Consider the following 19,505-nt stretch of genomic DNA (forward strand, 5'->3'; position numbering starts at 1 on the left):
TGGCAACTGAAGGGAAATCTTTGAAATCTAATTTCCCTTCTTCCTCCGGTCCAGAAACTCTGGCCAAGCCTTTGGTTACGGGGATCCCCTCGGAAATTAATGACGAGTCACGACCACGGGGGGCGGGGGACGAGGGAGAGTTGCAGGAAGTTCTTCTGCACTCAGTTTTGCGTCTGCAGTACCCTTCGCCACCCATCTTGCTCTTTATTTGGGGCTAGGGGTGTCCCGGGGGAAGGAAACCAGGGGCCGCTCCGGCTGCATTCCTCGCCTGGGCCGTTTAGGTCCTGTCTGCAGCGAGCCCCGCAGCACCCCCTGTCTGTGCCAGCACCTGTTGGACCGCCAGTTGGCGGCCCGAGTCGGCGCGAGCGGACGCGGCCCGGGGCTGCCCCTCCCGGAGGCGCCGACCCTCGCCCGCCCCTGCGGCCGCCCGCGGGAGAGCGGCTCAGCCTCCCCCGCTCGCCAGGCGCGCGCTCCGCCCGGGCTCTGCCCACGGCCCCCTCCTCCCGACTGCCGCCGGCTGGGGGAAGGTAGAGAAGGGGAGGGGACAAGCCGGAGCCTTGGGCCGCCGGCCTTCTCTCTCTCTCCCCGGTGCCGAGACGCCGCGCGGAGCCCCGAGGTTTGCGCGGAGCCCGAGGCGTGGGGGGAGGGGACCGGGTACGACTGGAGCCCCGCGGTGACCCCGAGCTGCCGAATTTCCCTTGGCTTCGAGGAGCGGGGGACGCACCCAAACAAGGTGAACTTTGGTCGCGGAAAACTCCAGCCAGGTGCCGGGATCCGTGCTGCTGCGGCGGTCGGGACCGGGCGCAGGCTGCGCGCCGGGCTGGGGAGCGGGAGCCCAGCGGCCTCCCTCCGCCGGCGCCCGGGGCGGCCTCGGCCCGGAGCCCCCCGGCCTCGCTCCGGCTCCGCGGCCCCGGGGACCCGCCGCGGCGCCCTAGCCTTGTTTCTTCCCCCTCCCCCTTCGGGGGTGGGGGTGGGGCGGGGGAGAGGGGCGCCCGGAGAGCGCATCTATTGGCAGCTTTGTTATTGATCAGAAACTGCTCGCCGCCGACTTGGCTTCGGGCTGGCTTCGCTCGACCCTTGAGTTTTCGCCTCTGTCCTGTCCCCCGAACTGACAGGTGCTCCCAGCAACTTGCTGGTGACTTCTCGCCGCTCCCCCGGCTCCCCCGCGTCCCCACCCCCTCTTTCCTCCCTCGCCTTCACCCCCACCCCCACCACTTCGGCACAGCTCAGGATTTGTTTAAACCTTGGGAAACTGGTTCAGGTCCAGGTTTTGCTTTGATCCTTTTCAAAAACTGGAGACACAGAAGAGGACTCTAGGAAAAAGTTTTGGATGGGATTATGTGGAAACTACCCTGCGATTCCTTGCTGCCAGAGCAGGCTCGGCGCTTCCACCCCAGTGCAGCCTTCCCCTGGCGGTGGTGAAAGAGACTCAGGAGTAGCTGCTTCCAAAGTGCCCGCCGTGAGTGAGTTCTCGCCCCAGTCAGCCAAATGCTCCTCTTCGGGCTTCTCCTGCTGACATCTGCCCTGGCCGGCCAGAGACACGGGACTCAGGCTGAGTCCAACCTGAGTAGTAAATTCCAGTACTCCAGCAACAAGGAACAGAACGGTGAGTCTTTCCCCCCCTTCTCCCCCTTCTTGTTTCTCGCTGTATGTGTTACGTTGGCATTGTGCGTTAGTGTGTGATGTACACCAGCCTGCGAGGGTATTATCGTCTCTCCATGCAAACACGCGCTGCGTTCATTGGCATGGGCTTGAGGAGGTTACGTGCAGTTTGCAGCTTCGGGAGCTGCCACAAAGCTGTAACAGGGCAACGTGAGTGCCACTGCTGGCTCAGTTAGAGAGGACATTCTGGGAACGATTGTGAACGTCAGTTCAAACGCACATTGCAGAACCTTTCATTGCCAGAGTTATAAGTTCAAGAACTGCCTCTAAAAATGAGTCCAAAATGAATGAGTCTTGGCATGTTTGACTTTTCTCAGCTTTTCTTTTTCATGGGGAGGGGGATGTTTGAGGAAATCTATCAGCTGCATTAATTGAAGCACTCAAAGTGGAAAGGCATCAGTTAATCAGTACGTAGATAGGAAATACACAGGTCAAGAGGCCGTGTGGACGTTTTGGGGGAGAGTGAAATATGTATTTCTCTTGCGCTCTGTTTTTTTTTTTTTTTTTAAATGTGCCTTTGTACTCTGAAGTCCTTACCTTTCTGGTGTGTGTTTTTATATGTGTCGGTGAATGACTGCTATTTTGTGTGTGCTGGAAACGACTTAATCCTGCATAGGAAATGAGAATTACTTTCAGCTTTCAAGTGTACCTGAAATGTTTAGAAAACTCTCAGATGCAAGTTCCCTTGGGCTGGGATTGCACAGAGCTGGAGAAAGGCTCCTTTCATAAAGCCAGGGCAGCGTCAGGGTGTGTAATTTGCTTAGCCTCTGAACCCCATATGATTTACATCATTCAATTTCTAAACTCTTTTTCTCTTGATCTACCATTATGAAGTCATTTTTGAGAATACTTTGTAAATAGAAATTTTATACTGCCCATGAAACCACAATGTTAATGTAGGCTGTCTAAAATTAGAATATTAAATACCCTGTTTACAAGTGGTGGCTCTTTACTTGAAAAGAAATGTGCATGTTTTTACTGCTTTGGATGCCATCTATTCAGAATGCAAGGATGCTGTCACTTTATTAACCAGGCGAAAAGAACACAAGCAGCGTACCTAGAAAATCAGAATGGTGTGTGCTCTGTTTTTAAGTCACAGCAACTTTTTCTTTATGTATTGGGGTGTTTTAAAACTTCAACTTTGCATTTAAACTCTCTGAAAGTGTTCATCTTTAAGAAAGCACAGAAAGTTTTAGAGTACAGAGATAGATTAAATAAGCATTCCTGGGATTTTTGTAGACATTGTTTGGTATTTGCTGTATGTGCAGTAAATATACATTATCACATTTATCAGTCACTATTAATGTAGTTGCTTCTTACAACTTGCTAATGTGATGGCTCATGGCACCTGCAGGCTGCTTGAGCTGCTGATCAAAGGGCAGCCTAGGGATCTATCTCTAATCACAGGAGCTGCAGAGGACTGGGGGAAAGTGATCAAAGGAGCCCCAGCACCAGCTGTACCCTGGCAGGAAACAGATCAGACCAACCTTTGTTCTTTTTCATGTAAAATAAATGTCCAATTCAAAATATTGTTTCTTACTAGACAAGCTTCTCTAAAATGACAGTGCACAATATTCCTGGCTTCTGTCTTCTATTTTTTTATTGTTCCTGTGCCATTATCATTTCTCCTTCTGCTTCTGTTTTTATCAAGCCTGGCATCTGTCATCTTCCTGATTCCCTTTGCTACTTGTGCCTCTGATTGTCATTCTTTCTTGTGATCCGCCTACCATCACCTCTTTATAATGGGCCCTAGACCTCTCCTGTGGTCTTTGGCCACTTTACTGAGTAGGTTCACACTCTCAGGAGAGGTGAGTTCATTAAGCCAGGCAGGCCACACACATTCTGTTGCCATCAGAGGCTGGGCCATTTCCATTCCTAAGTTGCATGATGCTAAAAATAGCCTGGCTGTTTCCTAATCTGTGGGTAGAGGATTGGGCTATGTTTAGCTCCTGGGAGGGTTGGCAGCAGGAAGTAACTAGAGGTAAGGGAACTACTCACCTTGTAGTTTTCAGCCTGAGAAGTGGGACTATCCAGCACTAGGGGGCAATATAGAGCTATTTTCCTGCACATGCTCAGGTTGATTTTATGCTTCGAGGTTCCAAGATTTGAGGATGACAGGTTGGTGCCAAAGAAGCTCCACCTGGAATGTGAACACATTTGCTGGAACTTCTTCTTTCTTCTTCTTCTTCTTCTTCTTCTTCTTCTTCTTCTTCTTCTTCTTCTTCCTTTTTTTTATGGGGGGGGGGTGTTCCAATTTTCAATTCCCTTATGTGGGTATTTTTTGCCCTAATAGTGATTTATGATTGATTTTTGATTGCCTTCTTGCTATTCTCAATTTTGATGATTGCCCAGTTCTGGAAGTACAGACCCTTCTGGAGATGCCACATAGAAATGTCATTGGTCCATTGTGTGCATTGCATCATTTTGTGAAAGGTCTTCTAAGTGCCCAGTGTCCAAATCGAGCTATTTATTATGACTATAGTAACTCATTCTTGCTTTCAAAGACCTTTCCCCAATGATACTATCTTTTCTTCAGTATTCTGAAGTCTCAAATGTTGACACAATCAGATCCCCAGGACTGCGTCATTTCAGTATTGACTTAGTGTCCCAAGAGGTGTTGTAAATAAATGGAAATTGATTGCTGTAGCCAATGCTAGATATTTGGATTTAGAGTGAATCATATGCAGGTGCTTCAAAATTCGTTTTGAGGGATCGGTGTCATTTACCCTGTTATTATGACTTACCTGGCTTTTGACTTAACGCTATTTGCAATTCTTGCCACTTTGCTGTGAGAATAGTTTTATCCTCCAATATTATGAGTTACCTTTGTGTCCTTCATCTTGAACCTGACTTCTAACTGTGAAGTCTCACATATAAACCAAGGGTCTCCAGATATAACGTAAAGGACATAAAAGATAAGAACACTGACTTATATAGGGTTCCTGGCCTATACTTCTTGAATGACCACAGGAAAAATTACTAATATCTGTGTGCACTCACTTAGAAGAGAATACCTACTCTGAAATTGACAAGTTCTGGGCTGGTTCTCCTGAGTTGTAGCAGAAGGGATCATATACATCAAAAAATGAAAAGAACCAAAGCTTACTTTATCTATAGCATGTAGCCCAAATAGACGCCAATCACAAAGTTGTTGATGGAGTAAGGCCTCACCCACTTTGTGTCATTGGTAAGTGATTTTAATTCATCCATAGACCTGAAATGTGCTTATTGTTCTCATTTCCTTTAACCATTTTGAGTATAGATTTGGAATATGCCCCTATTAGGGTTATCCCTGTGAAAATCATTTATTGTATGTGCTCTTTTCCACAAGAACTTTTGTGGCCTGTGGGGCCATTTACTCTGCAGACAGGTGGTTATCTAGTGATGCCTATCTGAGTACATGTATCTTATGCTTGTGGCTTCTCTGTCTCTGTCTCTGTCTCTGTCTCTTTTTTAATGCCAACTTGCTCCTCCTCTTCCTGCCATGTGCCTGTGTCTAACAAAGTTGTGTCCATTCCCCCTACCCTTTTAAGGGTACCCTTCAAAGCTCAATTTTACTGAAAATAGGTGATCACCATCCCTAGAATGGTGTCCAAGAGTAAATAGTGTCTGACTGAGTGCTAAAGGCACTTCCTGTGAGTTAGTCTATAAGTTGTAGTGCATGACCTTTGTGACATTTATTTTTGTTGTTTAGAGGCTTTTTTTTTAAAAGAACTTCCTCCTTGTTCTCTGCTCTGTTTGAGATTGTTGAGGAAGTGGAAGAAGTAAAGTGTCATTATGTAATGATGAATATTATTTTTCACCATAGATGACCAAAAAAGGCCCATTCTATTTTTTGGGTAACGTTTCCCTCCTACCAACTGTTATCTTTTACACTTAATGTGATATATTTTATATTTACCTCCAAAAGGTGACCAAGTCTGTAGTAGGCTTTACATAGTTGTGAATAGACACCAGGATCTGACCCTAAATATTCCCCAGTGGTGGCGTTTTAGAGAGCTCCATCTTGGACACCAAAATCTTAGCTTTGTCCATTTTTATTTCGTCCTTCCTGACACTTATTTTTTTTACAGATCTTCTTTATATTCTTGCACATTTGTTGTAGAAATAGAATTCTAATCATAATGTGATGAGTGTTAAGTAAATAGTAATTGAATCAGTGCATTCATCATGTCCATACTCCCCCACCCCCATAAAAAAATGTTTCCAGAATTGCGAAAAGTTTCCTCATGGGTTTCTATTGGTGTTAGCTCAAGTGGTAGAAGTCATAAAAGTCCCTTTATTTACTAGGTCTAGTTTTGATGTTTCTGGGTTTTATTTGGAAGTACCACACGTAGCCAGAGTATCTCTATGCAATGCTGTATTATCTCTGTGTAACTCATATATGAAACAGTCTGTCTGTGATATTTTTCTCTACCACCTCTGCCAACTGTGGTGTGTGTGTGTGTGTGTGTGTGTGTGTGTGTGTGTGTGTGTGAATCTCTCTTATTTCATTTCCTAAGGACACCTCTGGTGGTTGATTTTTATTTGGGATGCACCAGCACCACCCCACAGATTGTTAAAATCTTGAAATATTCCTAACGGGCTGGGATGGAGCCAGTGCTCCTCTTTTAGGACAAACTGACCATCTGTGAATCAGAAACGACAAGGTTAGTGTTTGATAGTTCAGGAATTCTAGGGTACTATTTCCACCCTGCTGGCCTCCTTCCTGATTGGTCGGTGTGCCTGCCCCGTTGATTATTATCCATTTTCACACTTTTAGCTACTCACAATTTCAGTCATATTGGAGTTCCAACACCTCTCTCTTCTGCTCTCTGCCTGGCAGCAGAGGCCAAGCTGAGGCGTGAAGGACCTTGAGTGAAGAAAGGAGATGGCCTTTTTAAAGCCTCTTTCTTGCAGCTTCTTTTGTTGTGCTGCCTCAAGGGTTGGGGGCTGGGAAGTGAGATGAGGCATAGGGTTGTGGCCTATGATGGCACGGGATTGTAGTCCTCAGTTGGTTGTACTTGTTTCTGTGGGCAGCACTGGTCAGGTGCATGTGCGTGGGTAGCCCCTTACTGGCATCTGAATTAAATGGATCACTTTCTCAGTGAGGTCTTTTCCTGACCACCTTATCTGAATTAGCCAGCCCTCACAATCACATCAAGGCTAACTAACTGCATAGTGCTTATTGTCACGTTTGGATATTCTTTTGGGTATTCTTCTTGTTATTAATGAGTTAAGTCGTCGTCAGCGTACCCCGACCACCACCCCCAGAGTACATGAGTTCCCTGAGGGTATGGACCTTGTCTGACTTGCTCTCTTTAGGAGCTTGGAGCTTTAGCATCTGGAACAGGGGGTTGTATACAGTATGTACTCAATAAATATTTGTTGCATGGTTCTGGATGTAGTGCCTTATTAGAGTAAGACTGTGGTGTTGGCTATAATATTAGGCCATCTTTGAAGATGTCTTTTTGGTCTTGGAACTTGTACTTTGTTTTAGATTTTTCGTAGGAAGCTAAACTTGTTTATTTATTGGTTGTGATGGGATATGCCAATCAGAGTACTACTTTATAATCTTGGTAAATATACCATGTTACCTGGTGAGCATGTACCAAGCAAGTGGGTAAGTTTCCTAGAACTGGTGCTAGTAACTTTCTTAAAAGTGTCATTGGTGTGCATACCTCTCTCTGTGTTTTCCAAAGATGGGGTGTTGTGTGATATGGACCAAGGATCTGAATAATGGTAAATTTTAGATGGCTAGACATGCCTCAAAAAAGCAGTGTGCTTTCCATCCTCTGCTTGTGGCTCACAGATAACTTGTGCGGGATGGACGTCAGCAATAAATATGGCGTGTGGAATGTTAGGACTAGAAGGATCCTGAGAGGCTATCCTCACCTATGTGTAAAGCGAGACTTGGAGAGCTGAAATGACGTCATCAAGGTCACTGTTGAGTGCAACAGTATTAAACTGCTAATGTGGTGATATATTTTTGCTTATGTAAGAACCAACTAGGCAAATGGGATTCTCATTTTAACATTCTGATGCATTGTGTAAAAGCCATTCTTTATTACTTGAGGGGGTTGCATGCTTTGTGGGTTGTGAAGGAAGATGGGACGCCCGTGGTCCTGCAACACAGCTTATAAGAACACTACGGAAAACAATGTGAAAGTAATCACATTGATTACATATGACAGATACTCTGGCTAATATCTATTACAGTATTTCTGTTGGGGTAGCAATCTGACAGTTTGGCAAATAACTTGAAATGCTATGTTTAGAATTGTTACTATTACATGTCGAGACTTTATTTTAAGCAGGTGTACCCGATCCATGGATGTTTATTTCAGTATTTTGGTTTATGAATTGATGATGAAGAGGATGGTTGACATTTGAATACTTGATTCCACAGGGAGGTTTTTTTTTTTAAACAATAAGTTTGAGCATTTCGTTTAGGAGGATGTCTCCCTGGTACAAGTTCCATGGGAATGACGAAATAAGCATGGCTTAGTGAGCTCTAGAAAGCACAACCTGTTATTCTTTCGAATGAATTTAATGAGTGGCCTTCATTTTTATTTACATTATAATATATAGGATATTCTATTCCAAGGTTCAAATTTCTCTTGAATGTCAACAACACCAGGAAATAAATTCATAGGTGCGGACTTGAATGGCCTGCCAAAAACAGGATTAAATGACCAAAATTCTGTTTGTAAATTTTCCAAATCTGAGAACAAAAGGAGCTACAAATGGTAAAGAGGCATCATACTAACGAAATTTATCGTTAAAGTCAAGTTACTCAGAGTGATTTTGGGAGTAGCATTAGCTCGTTTCGTCTTTGACTTCACGAGAATGCATTTTAAATCGAGCTGAGCCGATCCTGTTATCTGACTTCACATTAGGTTTCCTTTGCCATCTTCAAGAAGTTACTGCCCGTCCTCTGGTGACTGAACGGTTTCTTCCCTGGATATTTGACTTTTGTCTAAGCCAAACCATCTTTGCCAGGCCGGCTTCGCTAATTTTGCTTTCTTGGTGTTAGGCTTTATTATTCTTTTACTTTCAAACTATGATTTTTTTTGTACTGGGCTTTTACCCTATCGGATAGTAGTTGAGCCATTTTTCAATCAAATGAGGTGTGTATTAGGTTGTTGCAGGGAGTGGAGAATGGAGGGCCTCTTTTTTCTGAGGGAAACCAACATCCCCAAACAGCATGAGGCACATTGATGGTAAAGGCAAGGATATAGATTTGTACTATTACTGGTCACTGCGTCCTGGTAAGACTGCCGTGAGAGCTCTCAGGAGAGACACAGGGAGCACAGTATTTGGATGTGTTTTTTGTGGTCGGTAGATGGGTCTAAAGATCTCCCAGTGGGTCTCTGGTTTTGTAATGCTTAATAATGACACCCGAAGAGTGCCTGTTAGTTGCCACACTTGGGCTCAATGTCTATAGACAGTAGACAGCTTATCTTTATAACCTCCCCGTGGGGTATGAATGGGAAAAACACCAAGGCTTCGCTAGCTAAGTAGCTTAGCCAAGGGCTCAGAGCTGGTAAATGTTTGGACCTAGGTCTGACTCCAAGCCAGGACGGAGTCACGTGCTTCTTCCTTCCTGAGTTAAATGGTCTAACGTTTTATTAGAACATTGTTTTTATTCAGCACGTATTCATAAGCATCTGCTCTTGGCGAAGCTCTGCACTAGGTGCTGGACACACAAAGAAGAAGATGCAGTTCTGCCCTTGAGGAGCTCTGTCCAAGAAGGATGACCGGTCCTTCCTTTGTCTCACGGTCTGTGGCGCTGTGCTCGACGTGCTATGGGAACACAGAGTGCTTTATTTCACTTCAAAAATCCTCCTTTGATGGATGAAGCGATTGATTGTGCCTGGAAGAGAAGTGCAGGGAGAGAAGTTCCCACAGGGGACGTGACATATTTTGAAGTGGGTTTGAGAGAGGAAAAGAGGAAAACGTTCTAGGTGGAGGGAATAGCGTCCGCGAAAGAATACAGACCTGAGAAGGCATATCATGTGTGGGAGGCAGGAAGAATCTAGTGTTGTAAATATGAGTAGAGGCAAGAAAAAAGTGGAAAGGTGTCCTGGATGGCTGCATTCAAAGGCCCTGAGGCTGTTTGCAGTGTGCTTCCTGCAGAGTTTGCACTGAACAAACCACGTAAAAGAAAAAGGTGGTCTCGCTGTTTCAGGGTTAGTTATTTTCTGTCACTTTCTGAGCAGACAGTGGAGTAGCAGCGTTCTACTTTGGCGTGCGTAGTTGACTGCTTCTTGGTGGAACTTTCTCCCAGTCATTAGACACGTTCGGATGTTCGGACTTGGATAGAAGGGCAGCCTGTATAGCCTCCGTTACACTCAAATAAAGTAAGCCTGTGCCCACACTACTCTCTATTGCCTTCCTTCTGTAAACAAAGAGCTATTTTCATACTCCATTCACAAAATGGATGGCATGCGGAATGAGGCTGGGTGAGGGATCAGGAGATTGTGGTAAAAGGTAGACAGCTTCCAGCCCACCGAATTAGTGTAATGAAGCTATTATGTTGCAGGAAGCAAAGAAAACAGCCTTAACACTTTTCAGGGAAAGGCTCTCAAGTTTTGTGGAAAATTAATTCCCGTGAGTGTCCTCTACCTTGAGAAGCTGCAACATTTCTCTAGTGAGGTTCCTTCTGGTCTCTTGTGTATACATGGGTTCTAGAAATATTTTGTGGGACTTAAGGACTTGACGAGAATGAGTTTTCTTGATGGATGTGCTTTCTAGATGCCATGCCATTTTTTTGAAGCTATGCTATTTGCATTCTAGGAAAGCCTCATTTGTGAGTGGATGCTATTTTGGGCTTTCCAGTGTTTGCAAGATGGAGATAGGCTTCCGCGCTTAAATATGCCCAGCTGGCCATTGCACCTGCCTTTTGAGTAACTACAGAGATCAGGAACCATTAACAACAGAAGTTGGACTTTCGTGGTACTTATCTCATGTTGTTTCTGGCAGTTATTTTTGCTGGGTATTTATAAGGACATCTGTCTTTTAAGGAGTCGTATTACTTATCCTTTTTTTCCACTAAGGAATAAATCACAGCTTGTTTCCCATACTGCCACTCTCATTCATAGTCTGAGGTGATTAGAAATGCAAATTGGGAGTCATTAAAACATTATAATTTCTTTTTCTATGGCATCAGGCGATATTTAAAATCAGTGTGCTAAGAAGGAACATGTGCTTAAAATGTGATTAAGATGTGAACAAATGAGTAGAATGAAATATTCACTTCCTTTCTGGAAATCTCTTACTGGGTCTGGAAATAAGGGGGACCTGTAGTGTTCATCATTTCTTATTTATCATACTTGAAGCCTGAGACGTAAGCCTGAGATGTGCACGTTGTTTAAGAACACGGGAAAACACAGTAGCTTCTAATGTTTTCAAATTGCTCTGTGGAAATATATACTAAAGACTCCTTCTTGCAAGAGTGTGATTTATAGTCGGATTACCCGCTCAAAGGACAGATCAGATTCAGCTGTATTTCTCGTAGTGACTCTTGGATATGTAAACACTATAAAAACAAGAAGGAAAAATGGGATAGTTTAAGTATGAAAAGTATTGATCTGTACATTCAGAGCCAGAGATGGGATGTGCTGGAGGCAGATTTCCTCCACTGGAAATGTGTTTATGTTGTAGGTGATAAAAAGTACTGGGGGATGCTTCCTATTCAGTAAGTAGCAGTGTCTCTGTAAGTATGCATTTTGTTCCTGACTTTAATTTATAAACAGAAGTACATTGTCTTTCTGGAGGTCTACATGAAAATGAATTGCCTTTACAAAACAAGGGACCAGACCTCCTAGTGTTTTTATAATTTCACATGCAGTTTTACCTATATTGGAGATATATATGATGGGCTCGGCTCTGTCTTTACTTTGTGTTAGTCACTGCAGTCAAAACATTTTACTATTTCTAGAAAAATCAACAGTCTAAAAATAGCAGGTGTTTCCCAGGTCAAAACCTGCCTCAGATATTGAGAGATGTTGACAGTCTAGACACCTAAATGATGAATGCTAAACCCTGAAAAAGTCATTTTAATCTGTTTTCTTGTGAATATTAGCAGGCCTGAGGTTTATAAGCAAGAATAAGAATGTAAAATTAGGAATCAAATGATCTCTATGTTGAATTTTTTCAAAAAAGCTTTTCTTTCATGCTATAAAATTTATCTTTAATCTGTGCTGATAACTTTTAATAGGCATCAGTTGGGTACCCCATTACACTAACTGCTTTAAAATGGTTTCCTTTTAGAACTCACATTTACATTCTAGGAAATCAATTAGAGTGTATGGATTTTACATTTCCCTTGCAATCTTCCTTTACAGTCATTTCTGAATGACCAGCCTACCAGAGCAAAACACTCAGAGGTGCAAATCTTCTGGAAGAAGTGCAAATGCCACACTTTTACTTGGAAAACTGAAAAAAAAAATTGGACTTATTTAATATATCTGCCGAACATTTAAAACTGCGGAAAGCACGGGAAATACTTTTGGTGTATGGGAATGTGTGGTGTTTCCAAATTACAAACATTGTTTTGAAAATTTCCCCGGTAGTGGTGAATTATATGAGACCACGTCCATCCAAGAAGAGCTTGTTTAACTGGCTTGTGGTTCTGGGGCTCATTCAAACACTCTTAAACAAAATAAAGGGAATGGATGTAATAACCTCTTTATGGAAAGGCCGTAAAAAGGTACAGGGCCATGTAAACAAATTGGGTCATTTACTAGATGTTTTAAGTGATAGATTTGCAATCCAAATTCAGGGGGGTGTATTAGGTTTTATAGGATCGTGACCATGTTCTGTTCTGAGAATGAAGGTTCCAAGCTTATTTTTTGTTTGTTTGTTTGTTTTTCTTTAGTGCATGGAATCCTATTTTACATATCCTGTAGTACATGCTGTTTTATACTGTAGTTTGAACTCGCACTCATGATCTTGAGCATTTTCACTTACAAGTTTGTTCAACTTTGGAAAATGGTTAGAAACCCACGTGTGAACAGTTGAATTGACCTGATTTTTTGGTAGCACTGGGTTCTGTTCAAGGAAAATAAGATGATTGAAATTGAAATTTTCCTCCTGGGCTCAGACATGTCTAAACTAATTGTAAAATAATTGTTCTGGCTTACAAGAGCAGACTCATAACTACGACTATGTAAAGTAGAAATCCAACAACAGTTATGATTTACAATTACTGTAACTCTGCCAATCTTGTAATAAAACCGCTATTATAACCCACCTACCGTGACATTCATTTGCCTTCCTTGAGACATAGGTTAAAAAAAAAAAAGCCTCTCCCAAGTTGTCTCGCTTTAGAGAGCCATTCCATTCCATTAGGGTATTCATTTATCTTCTCTGAAGTGGGTACAAGGGTTGTGCCAGAGCAGCCCGACACGGGGAGGAGGGTGGGCGGGCATACAAGAATGTGTGGTGCTGTGCTCCGGTGGTGATGCCTAGTGGCAGTGGAAGCCAGAAATAAATTTGGAAGGTGAAGTGAGGAAAGGAAACGAAGTCATTTCTCTGTTGATACCATAACATTTATTCATTCCGCAGCTTCTCTCAATCAGGGTTGGCTCACTTGGCCTTAAAGGAAGTAGATTGTGTAAGAAACCTCAGTAAAAATCAATGAGCCTTTCTAAGTTTTAAACACTGATGGCATCATACCATACTGGCAACTTTTAAGTGTTGCTGCTGGAAGTTTGGCAGCGGAAATCACTGCTCCAGGTTCATAAGCCTTAAAAAACAAGGGACAATGGTGGATATTATAGTTTCTGTGTAATTTGTGACTTGCTATTTCCTTTCTTCTTTTCTTTCTTTCTTTCTTTCTTTCTTTCTTTTCTTTTATTTCTTTTGTTCTTTCTTCCGTTCTTTCTTTTCTTTCTTTCTTTCATTCTTTCTTTTGTTCTTTCTTTCTTTCTTTCTTTCATTCTTTCTTTTGTTCTTTCTTTCTTTCGTTCTTTCTTTTCTTTCATTCTTTCTTTTGTTCTTTTGTTCTTTCTTTTGTTCTTTTCTTTTGTTCTTTCTTTTGTTCTTTCTTTTGTTCTTTTCTTTCTTTCTTTCTTTTGTTCTTTTCTTTCATTTTCTTTCTTTCTTTCTTTCTTTCTTTCTTTCTTTCTTTCTTTCTTTCTTTCTTTCTTTCTTTCAACTTAGAACTAGATGGCCTTAAGTCTATGGAAAACCTAAGCTCTGTCTTTAAATTGGGTTCTGGGTAACCTTAAAAACAACAATTCACATCTTTTTGCCTTAGTTGTGCACTCACCTCTTTTATATAGCACGGAGTCACGTGTGGTTGTGTACTACATAAATACGCATCAAACTGAGGTGAATACCACAAAGTGACACCACTACCTGCCTGGAACCGTGAGGCGTTGTGAGAGATGCGCTGCTGACTTCGACTTAATCACTGCCTTCAAGTGGTTTATTGTGCAATGGGGAGATAAGACATAGAGCCAGCTGTAATACAGAATAAAATGCAGCATTGGGGGTGGGGATTGAGGGAAAAGCAAACTTATTTACAGCAGAGCCATTAGAAACCACTTAGGAGAGTTGTCAGGGGAGACTTCTATTTTGAGCAAAGGTGCCTGGAAAGATGAGTGGCTGTGTGCGTGCGGGATTGGAGGTACAGTGGAGTGGATTTTAGGTGATGGGAGCCTGCTGGAAATATGAAAAGGAAGGGAGTCCGGGAAATCCATGCAGCCAGTCCAGTGGGGTTTGTTCTGACTGAGACCTCAGAAATGGATTCAGCAGCCAAGTGACTAGAAGAAGCACTAGGGGCGCCCACGTGGCTCAGTCGCTTAAGCTCCCGACTTGGGCTCAGGTCAGGAAGGATCTCACGGTTCATGGGTTCGAGCCCTGCATTGGACTCTGTGCTGACAGCTCAGAGCCTGGACCTGCTTCGGATTCTGGAGAGAAAGAAAGAGGAAAGAAACAGGTTGATTTGACTTGTTTGATGGGTTTGAGAGTCCCCGGAGGAGACCCAAAAGTTTGTATGTGTAACGAGAGATAAGACTTCTGGGCTGGAAATTGCCTGTGCAGTTGCTGAAGGAACATGGGAGAAATGACCGCAGAGCACTGGGCAGCGTGTCAAATCATCGCAGAAAGAACTGAGCATACCTGGCAGAGAAGAAGGAACTAAATTTTGGAGGAAGCGAGCCTTGAGGCAAATTTTGACCAAGTGAGAAAGTGAGAGGAGATGCAGGAGAAATTGTAGGGAAGTTTCCCTGGAGGTGGTGTCAGAAAATTCCATCCCTATGGTGACGTTTTAGTCCTGCCTGGTGTGTAAAGTAGAAGCATCAATGATAGGAGGGACGAGATAACAAAAATGGATGTTTTGGCTTGGTCAGTCCACCTGGAGGATAACGGATTAGTTATCCATAAGTCTGGGGATACGGGGATGGAGGAAGGAGGGGGGAGCTGGTAGGCAGAGATGTATGATTGCAGTGGCCATAGTCAGCATCATATGTAGTAGAAAACGATAGTTACAGGGAAGGGCGTGACATGTGGAAGAACGTATGTTTAAAAGACCCATGCTAAACCAGGGTGAGTCAAGACTTCTAACCAGTTACAGAGCTGCCGAGATGTGAAAAACAATCATGGACATTCAAATCAAAAGGCCACTTTAATGCCCCTTACTTTTTCTTTCTGGTGCTGATGCCCTTAAAAGTGTGCGGTCAAAAATCATAAAAGGATGGGGGGAAGCCACTGCAGGCCTCTGGGATCTCTGCTGCGGAAGCTCTAGCATCTGTTGCAAGCACCACACAGGTTTTTTTTTTTTTTTTTTTTTTTTTTTAACAGCTATTAAGACTGCAGAAAATTGTTGTTGGGGGTGGGTTCAAGGTACACCTATTGTTTGCTCAAGAGAAGACTATACCTCAGTGTGTGTATTCTGCACTCCCCAGAGAGGCTGTGTCCTGAGGATTGTGTGTGCTTTGATCATGGGGAATCTTTTATGTTCCTATAACCATTGGCAACGTGTACGTGGAACTGGTTTGTTGAATAACCATGACCATTGATTGAGTCTTGATCAAAAATGCAACTTTATTTTTGTTGTTCCTGAGTTTTATTGAACAGGGAAAATCTTCCCCTGTTCCAGTATGGATATTTCTACAAGACATGGTTTTTCATGGGCACCTGAGTGGCTCAGGAGGTTAGCATCTGACTTCGGCTCAGGTCATGATCCCGAGGTTCGTGAGTTCGAGCCCCGCATCAGGCTCTGTGCTGACAGCTTGGAGCCTGGAGCTTGCTTCAGATTCTGTGTCTCCCTCTCTCTCTCTCCACTCTTCCTCTCCTTGTTCTCTTTCTCTCTCTCTCAAAAATAAATAAACATTAAACAAATTAAAGAAAAAAAAAGACATGGTTTTTCAACTCACCCTTAAGAGATGCTGAGTTTGAGAGTGGTTTCAAATGTAAACACCCTATGATTTAGAAATAAGATTGCCCAGGCCTTTGGCAGTTAAAACTCCAAATGTCTTCGCTACCTACCCAGGTCTGCTGCTGAGTGGATTCTGTCTGGCAAAGCAGCTGGCGGGGAGGAGGCAGGAGTTTTGATGTGTCTGAGGGATTCCACCTTCAGGGAGTAGCTCCTGGCCATTTCCCATGAACATCTTACTATCGCTATGGTGTAACTGTACCCATCCTGCTGGCCCCTCGGTGCCATCCATTCTAGAATTCAGGTACCCATATGTTCTGAGGACTCCCTTTGTCTGGGGCTTGCTTTCAGGATTCCAAATCTGAGAACGCCACTTCAAACGAAGTCTCTGTTCTGCTTAAATAGGATTCCTTCACAAACATTTAAAATTGGAATACGGTCCATTAAACACGCACAGACTTATCGTCAGGCTAATGAATGAAAACATTTCTATTTTTGAGTAAAGTAATTATGTTGATATTTGTAATTGCTGCATTCTCCCTGTCATCACCCCTGGTCGGGTGCTGGTCACCTAAACTGTTGCATAAATGTCCTTATTCTTCCTTAAGAGGCTCTTTCCATCCCTCCTCCCCCCCGATGGATCATATAAAAGAGGCTGATACAGGATAATCATCCTGTAGTAGAGTTCTGGTTGTGTTTACTCAGTGCTTCTCAATCTTTTTTTTTTTTTTTTGGAAATTTTATTTTTTTTAAGTTTATTTATTTTGAGAGATAGAGGGAGAGACAGAATCCTAAGGAGGCTCTGTGCCATCAGCATAGAGCCTGATGTGGGATTCAAGCTCATTTACATACTGTGAGATCATGACCTGAGCTGGAATCAAGAGTCAGACACTTAACTGACTGGGCCACCCAGATACCCTTGTGCTTCTCAAACTTCAACATGTGTACACATGAGCTGGGGACCTTATTAAAATGCACATTCTGATTTTGTAGGTGGTTGGTGGGGCCAGAGAATTTGCATTGTAGCAAGCTTCCAGATGCTGCTGTTGCTGGGCCCAGGACCAAACGTTGAGTAATGAGGGCCTGCTTGGGTGTTCTCAAGGTCTGCTGTGATCTCACCTCAATCTTTCCAGTGAAAAGATTGCACAGAGCTGATCTCGGCTCACCGCAGAGATGACTCCATGCCTCTGCTCTTGGAACTCTTTTAACCCAGAAGTCAGTTCATTCCAATAAATATCACATGCCTTGTGTTCTAGTTACCATGGCACATCCTGAAAACAGATAACAAAACGCAGGTTTTTGAGTCCTGATGTTGACAACCAAATGTGGCTTTTCTTACACTAGAGACAGGGGATAGGCTTAGTATGCTGAAGGAGCCCAGAGATGTTCCGTATCCTGGTCGCGAACGGCTTCCGGTGAGGCCTTCTCTTAATTGGGTCTTGAAGGATGGTTCCCTAGAAAGTAAGGGGATTCGAAGCAAAAGTCATAGACTTGTAAGAAAGCATGAATGAAGTCTTTTGAAAAATCAGCTCTGTTTTTTGGAAAATAAGATTGAAGAAATTACTCATTGATTGTGAAGAACTCTGTGTGATATACTAAGGAGTGTGTTTAGACATCATGTTCGAGGTCCTAGGGAGAAGGCTGCATGCTTTCTGCACCAGCTTCTAGGGGTAGTGGCCTGTCTTTCCCCCCATTTTCGTATTCTTATATCTGTAACAGACCAGTAACTATTCACTGAATGATCTGATTTAGGTTTGGTTTTGGTTTGTTTTTGTTTTTTTGTTTTTTGTGTTTTTTTTGCTTCCACAAAAAGAAAAAATAAAGTATATCAGGATGATTGTAAAATACAGAGAAGTGAGGGACAAGGAGACCAGTTTAAAGGCATTGGCAATAGTCCAGATATCAAATAATGACTAATGGACCAGTTACTGCCCGTAGGGAGATGGGAAGGGTGACCATCAGGTAACTATCATCCCTCTTTTACTCTGTATGTTCAAAGCCTACGTGTATTTAAGGTCCAGCCCGATTGCTGCTGCCTCTACAAAGCCTGTGTGTTTCACTAGTCTGACATGTGTGCCTGCCCTAAACTCCCAGGATATTGCAGAACTTACCACTTTCTACCTTAAATTCTAGTTCTGTATGCGCCTTTTCTTCCGTCATTTCCAAGTGTCAGAAAGTAAAATGTTAAATAATCTTTAGCTTAGTGTCTCCTTAGATGGTAGATCTTTTTAAGTGAAGTGAAAACAGCCCACTTGGACCCAACACAGCCGGTTCTGTCGTAGCGTTGACATCTGGTCTCCCAGGTCATCACTGATAGGCTCTAAAGAGGTCATATGCTTTATTTCACAACTGAGGGATGTAACTGATGTCTGGCTTCATTTTGAGGAACTAAAAGGGGACACACTGGAGGGACTCTTAATCTTTCTGCTTAGACTGAGTAAAATGAATGTACAAAGAACATTATTAGCAAAATTATAATGATGACTGTTTAGAATGTTATTTCCTCAACAAGAAGAAGAAATGTATCATTTCCAGGAAACTTATTTTTAAACAGGGAACTTTATGATAGCGTTTATTGCAATCAGTTTAAGAAAAGCATGACTATCAAAAGTCTGTTTTCAAAACTTTAGCTTATTTTTATTTTGAAGTATTTCCTCCTTCTGTTCTTTCTAGTGAATGTGAGATTTATCCTCATGTGCTTGCTTATTTTCAGTTTGCTTTTCCTTTTTTTTGTTTTCGGCTTTTGAGACTGACAACTGTGATTTATCCCCGGGAAAGCAAAAATCTTGTAAAAGTCATTATTTCAAAAAATCATTCAAAGGATGTATTTATTTTTTTCTTGGAAATAAAGTCGATTTTCTCAGCTCTGATCATATGAGATTATGGGCAAGTAGTCCTTAGTTCTGGCATGTGGACAAAACAGAAGCAGCCCCTGGAGAGAGAGAGTTCAAAATTCATGGCAGTAAGCACATGTTCAGTATGCCAATATTTATGGTGTCACAACCAAATTAAAACCATACCCTCTGTGATTTACATAAGTACGGTACCCAGACTACACAGGGTTATGCCCAAGTTTCTCAGTAGATTTAAGGCAAGACGGTTGTTCAGGACTCTCGGAGACCAGTCTGTTTGTTTTTATATTCATTTTATTCATCTCTGTGAGGGAAAGTGAATTATCTTCACTTGTATTCGTTTTGCAGTCATCCCGAATTAGCAGGGGTGGCAGATAGCAGGGCTGAAAACTGACTTTGTGCTTCCATATACAGTTTATTCAGGCAGTTGTATCCTAATATTCTCAGTTCCTGTGCTGGGGGAGTTAGATGTATTGGTTACGGAGAGTGAACACAGATAGATGGGTAATTCTCAATCTTTCATTTCTCGTGTCTTACTCATGCTATTAGAAAACCAAGGTTTCACCAATTTGGAAAAAAAAAAAAAACAGAATACATACTTTTGGCAGGAGGGCATACTTTATGTC

At 42.8% G+C, this 19,505-nt stretch overlaps 1 protein-coding gene across 2 annotated transcripts in view; it reads left to right on the forward strand.

Annotated features, from left to right (window-relative positions):
- Positions 1 to 234: 234 nt before the first annotated feature.
- The window catches only part of PDGFC (platelet derived growth factor C), a 206,528-nt gene continuing 187,257 nt past the window's right edge, over positions 235 to 19,505 (forward strand). The window contains exon 1 of one of the 2 annotated variants that reach the window (XM_047857043.1): positions 235 to 1,606. In XM_047857043.1, the coding sequence (XP_047712999.1) occupies positions 1,489 to 1,606 (118 nt within the window). In that variant the 5' untranslated portion in view covers positions 235 to 1,488. The remainder of the gene's footprint in view (positions 1,607 to 19,505) is intronic. The other variant, XM_047857042.1, reaches the window with a different exon arrangement.

Source organism: Prionailurus viverrinus, chromosome B1 (genome assembly GCF_022837055.1).
Source record: "Prionailurus viverrinus isolate Anna chromosome B1, UM_Priviv_1.0, whole genome shotgun sequence".
In the NCBI taxonomy this organism is placed as follows: domain Eukaryota; kingdom Metazoa; phylum Chordata; class Mammalia; order Carnivora; family Felidae; genus Prionailurus; species Prionailurus viverrinus.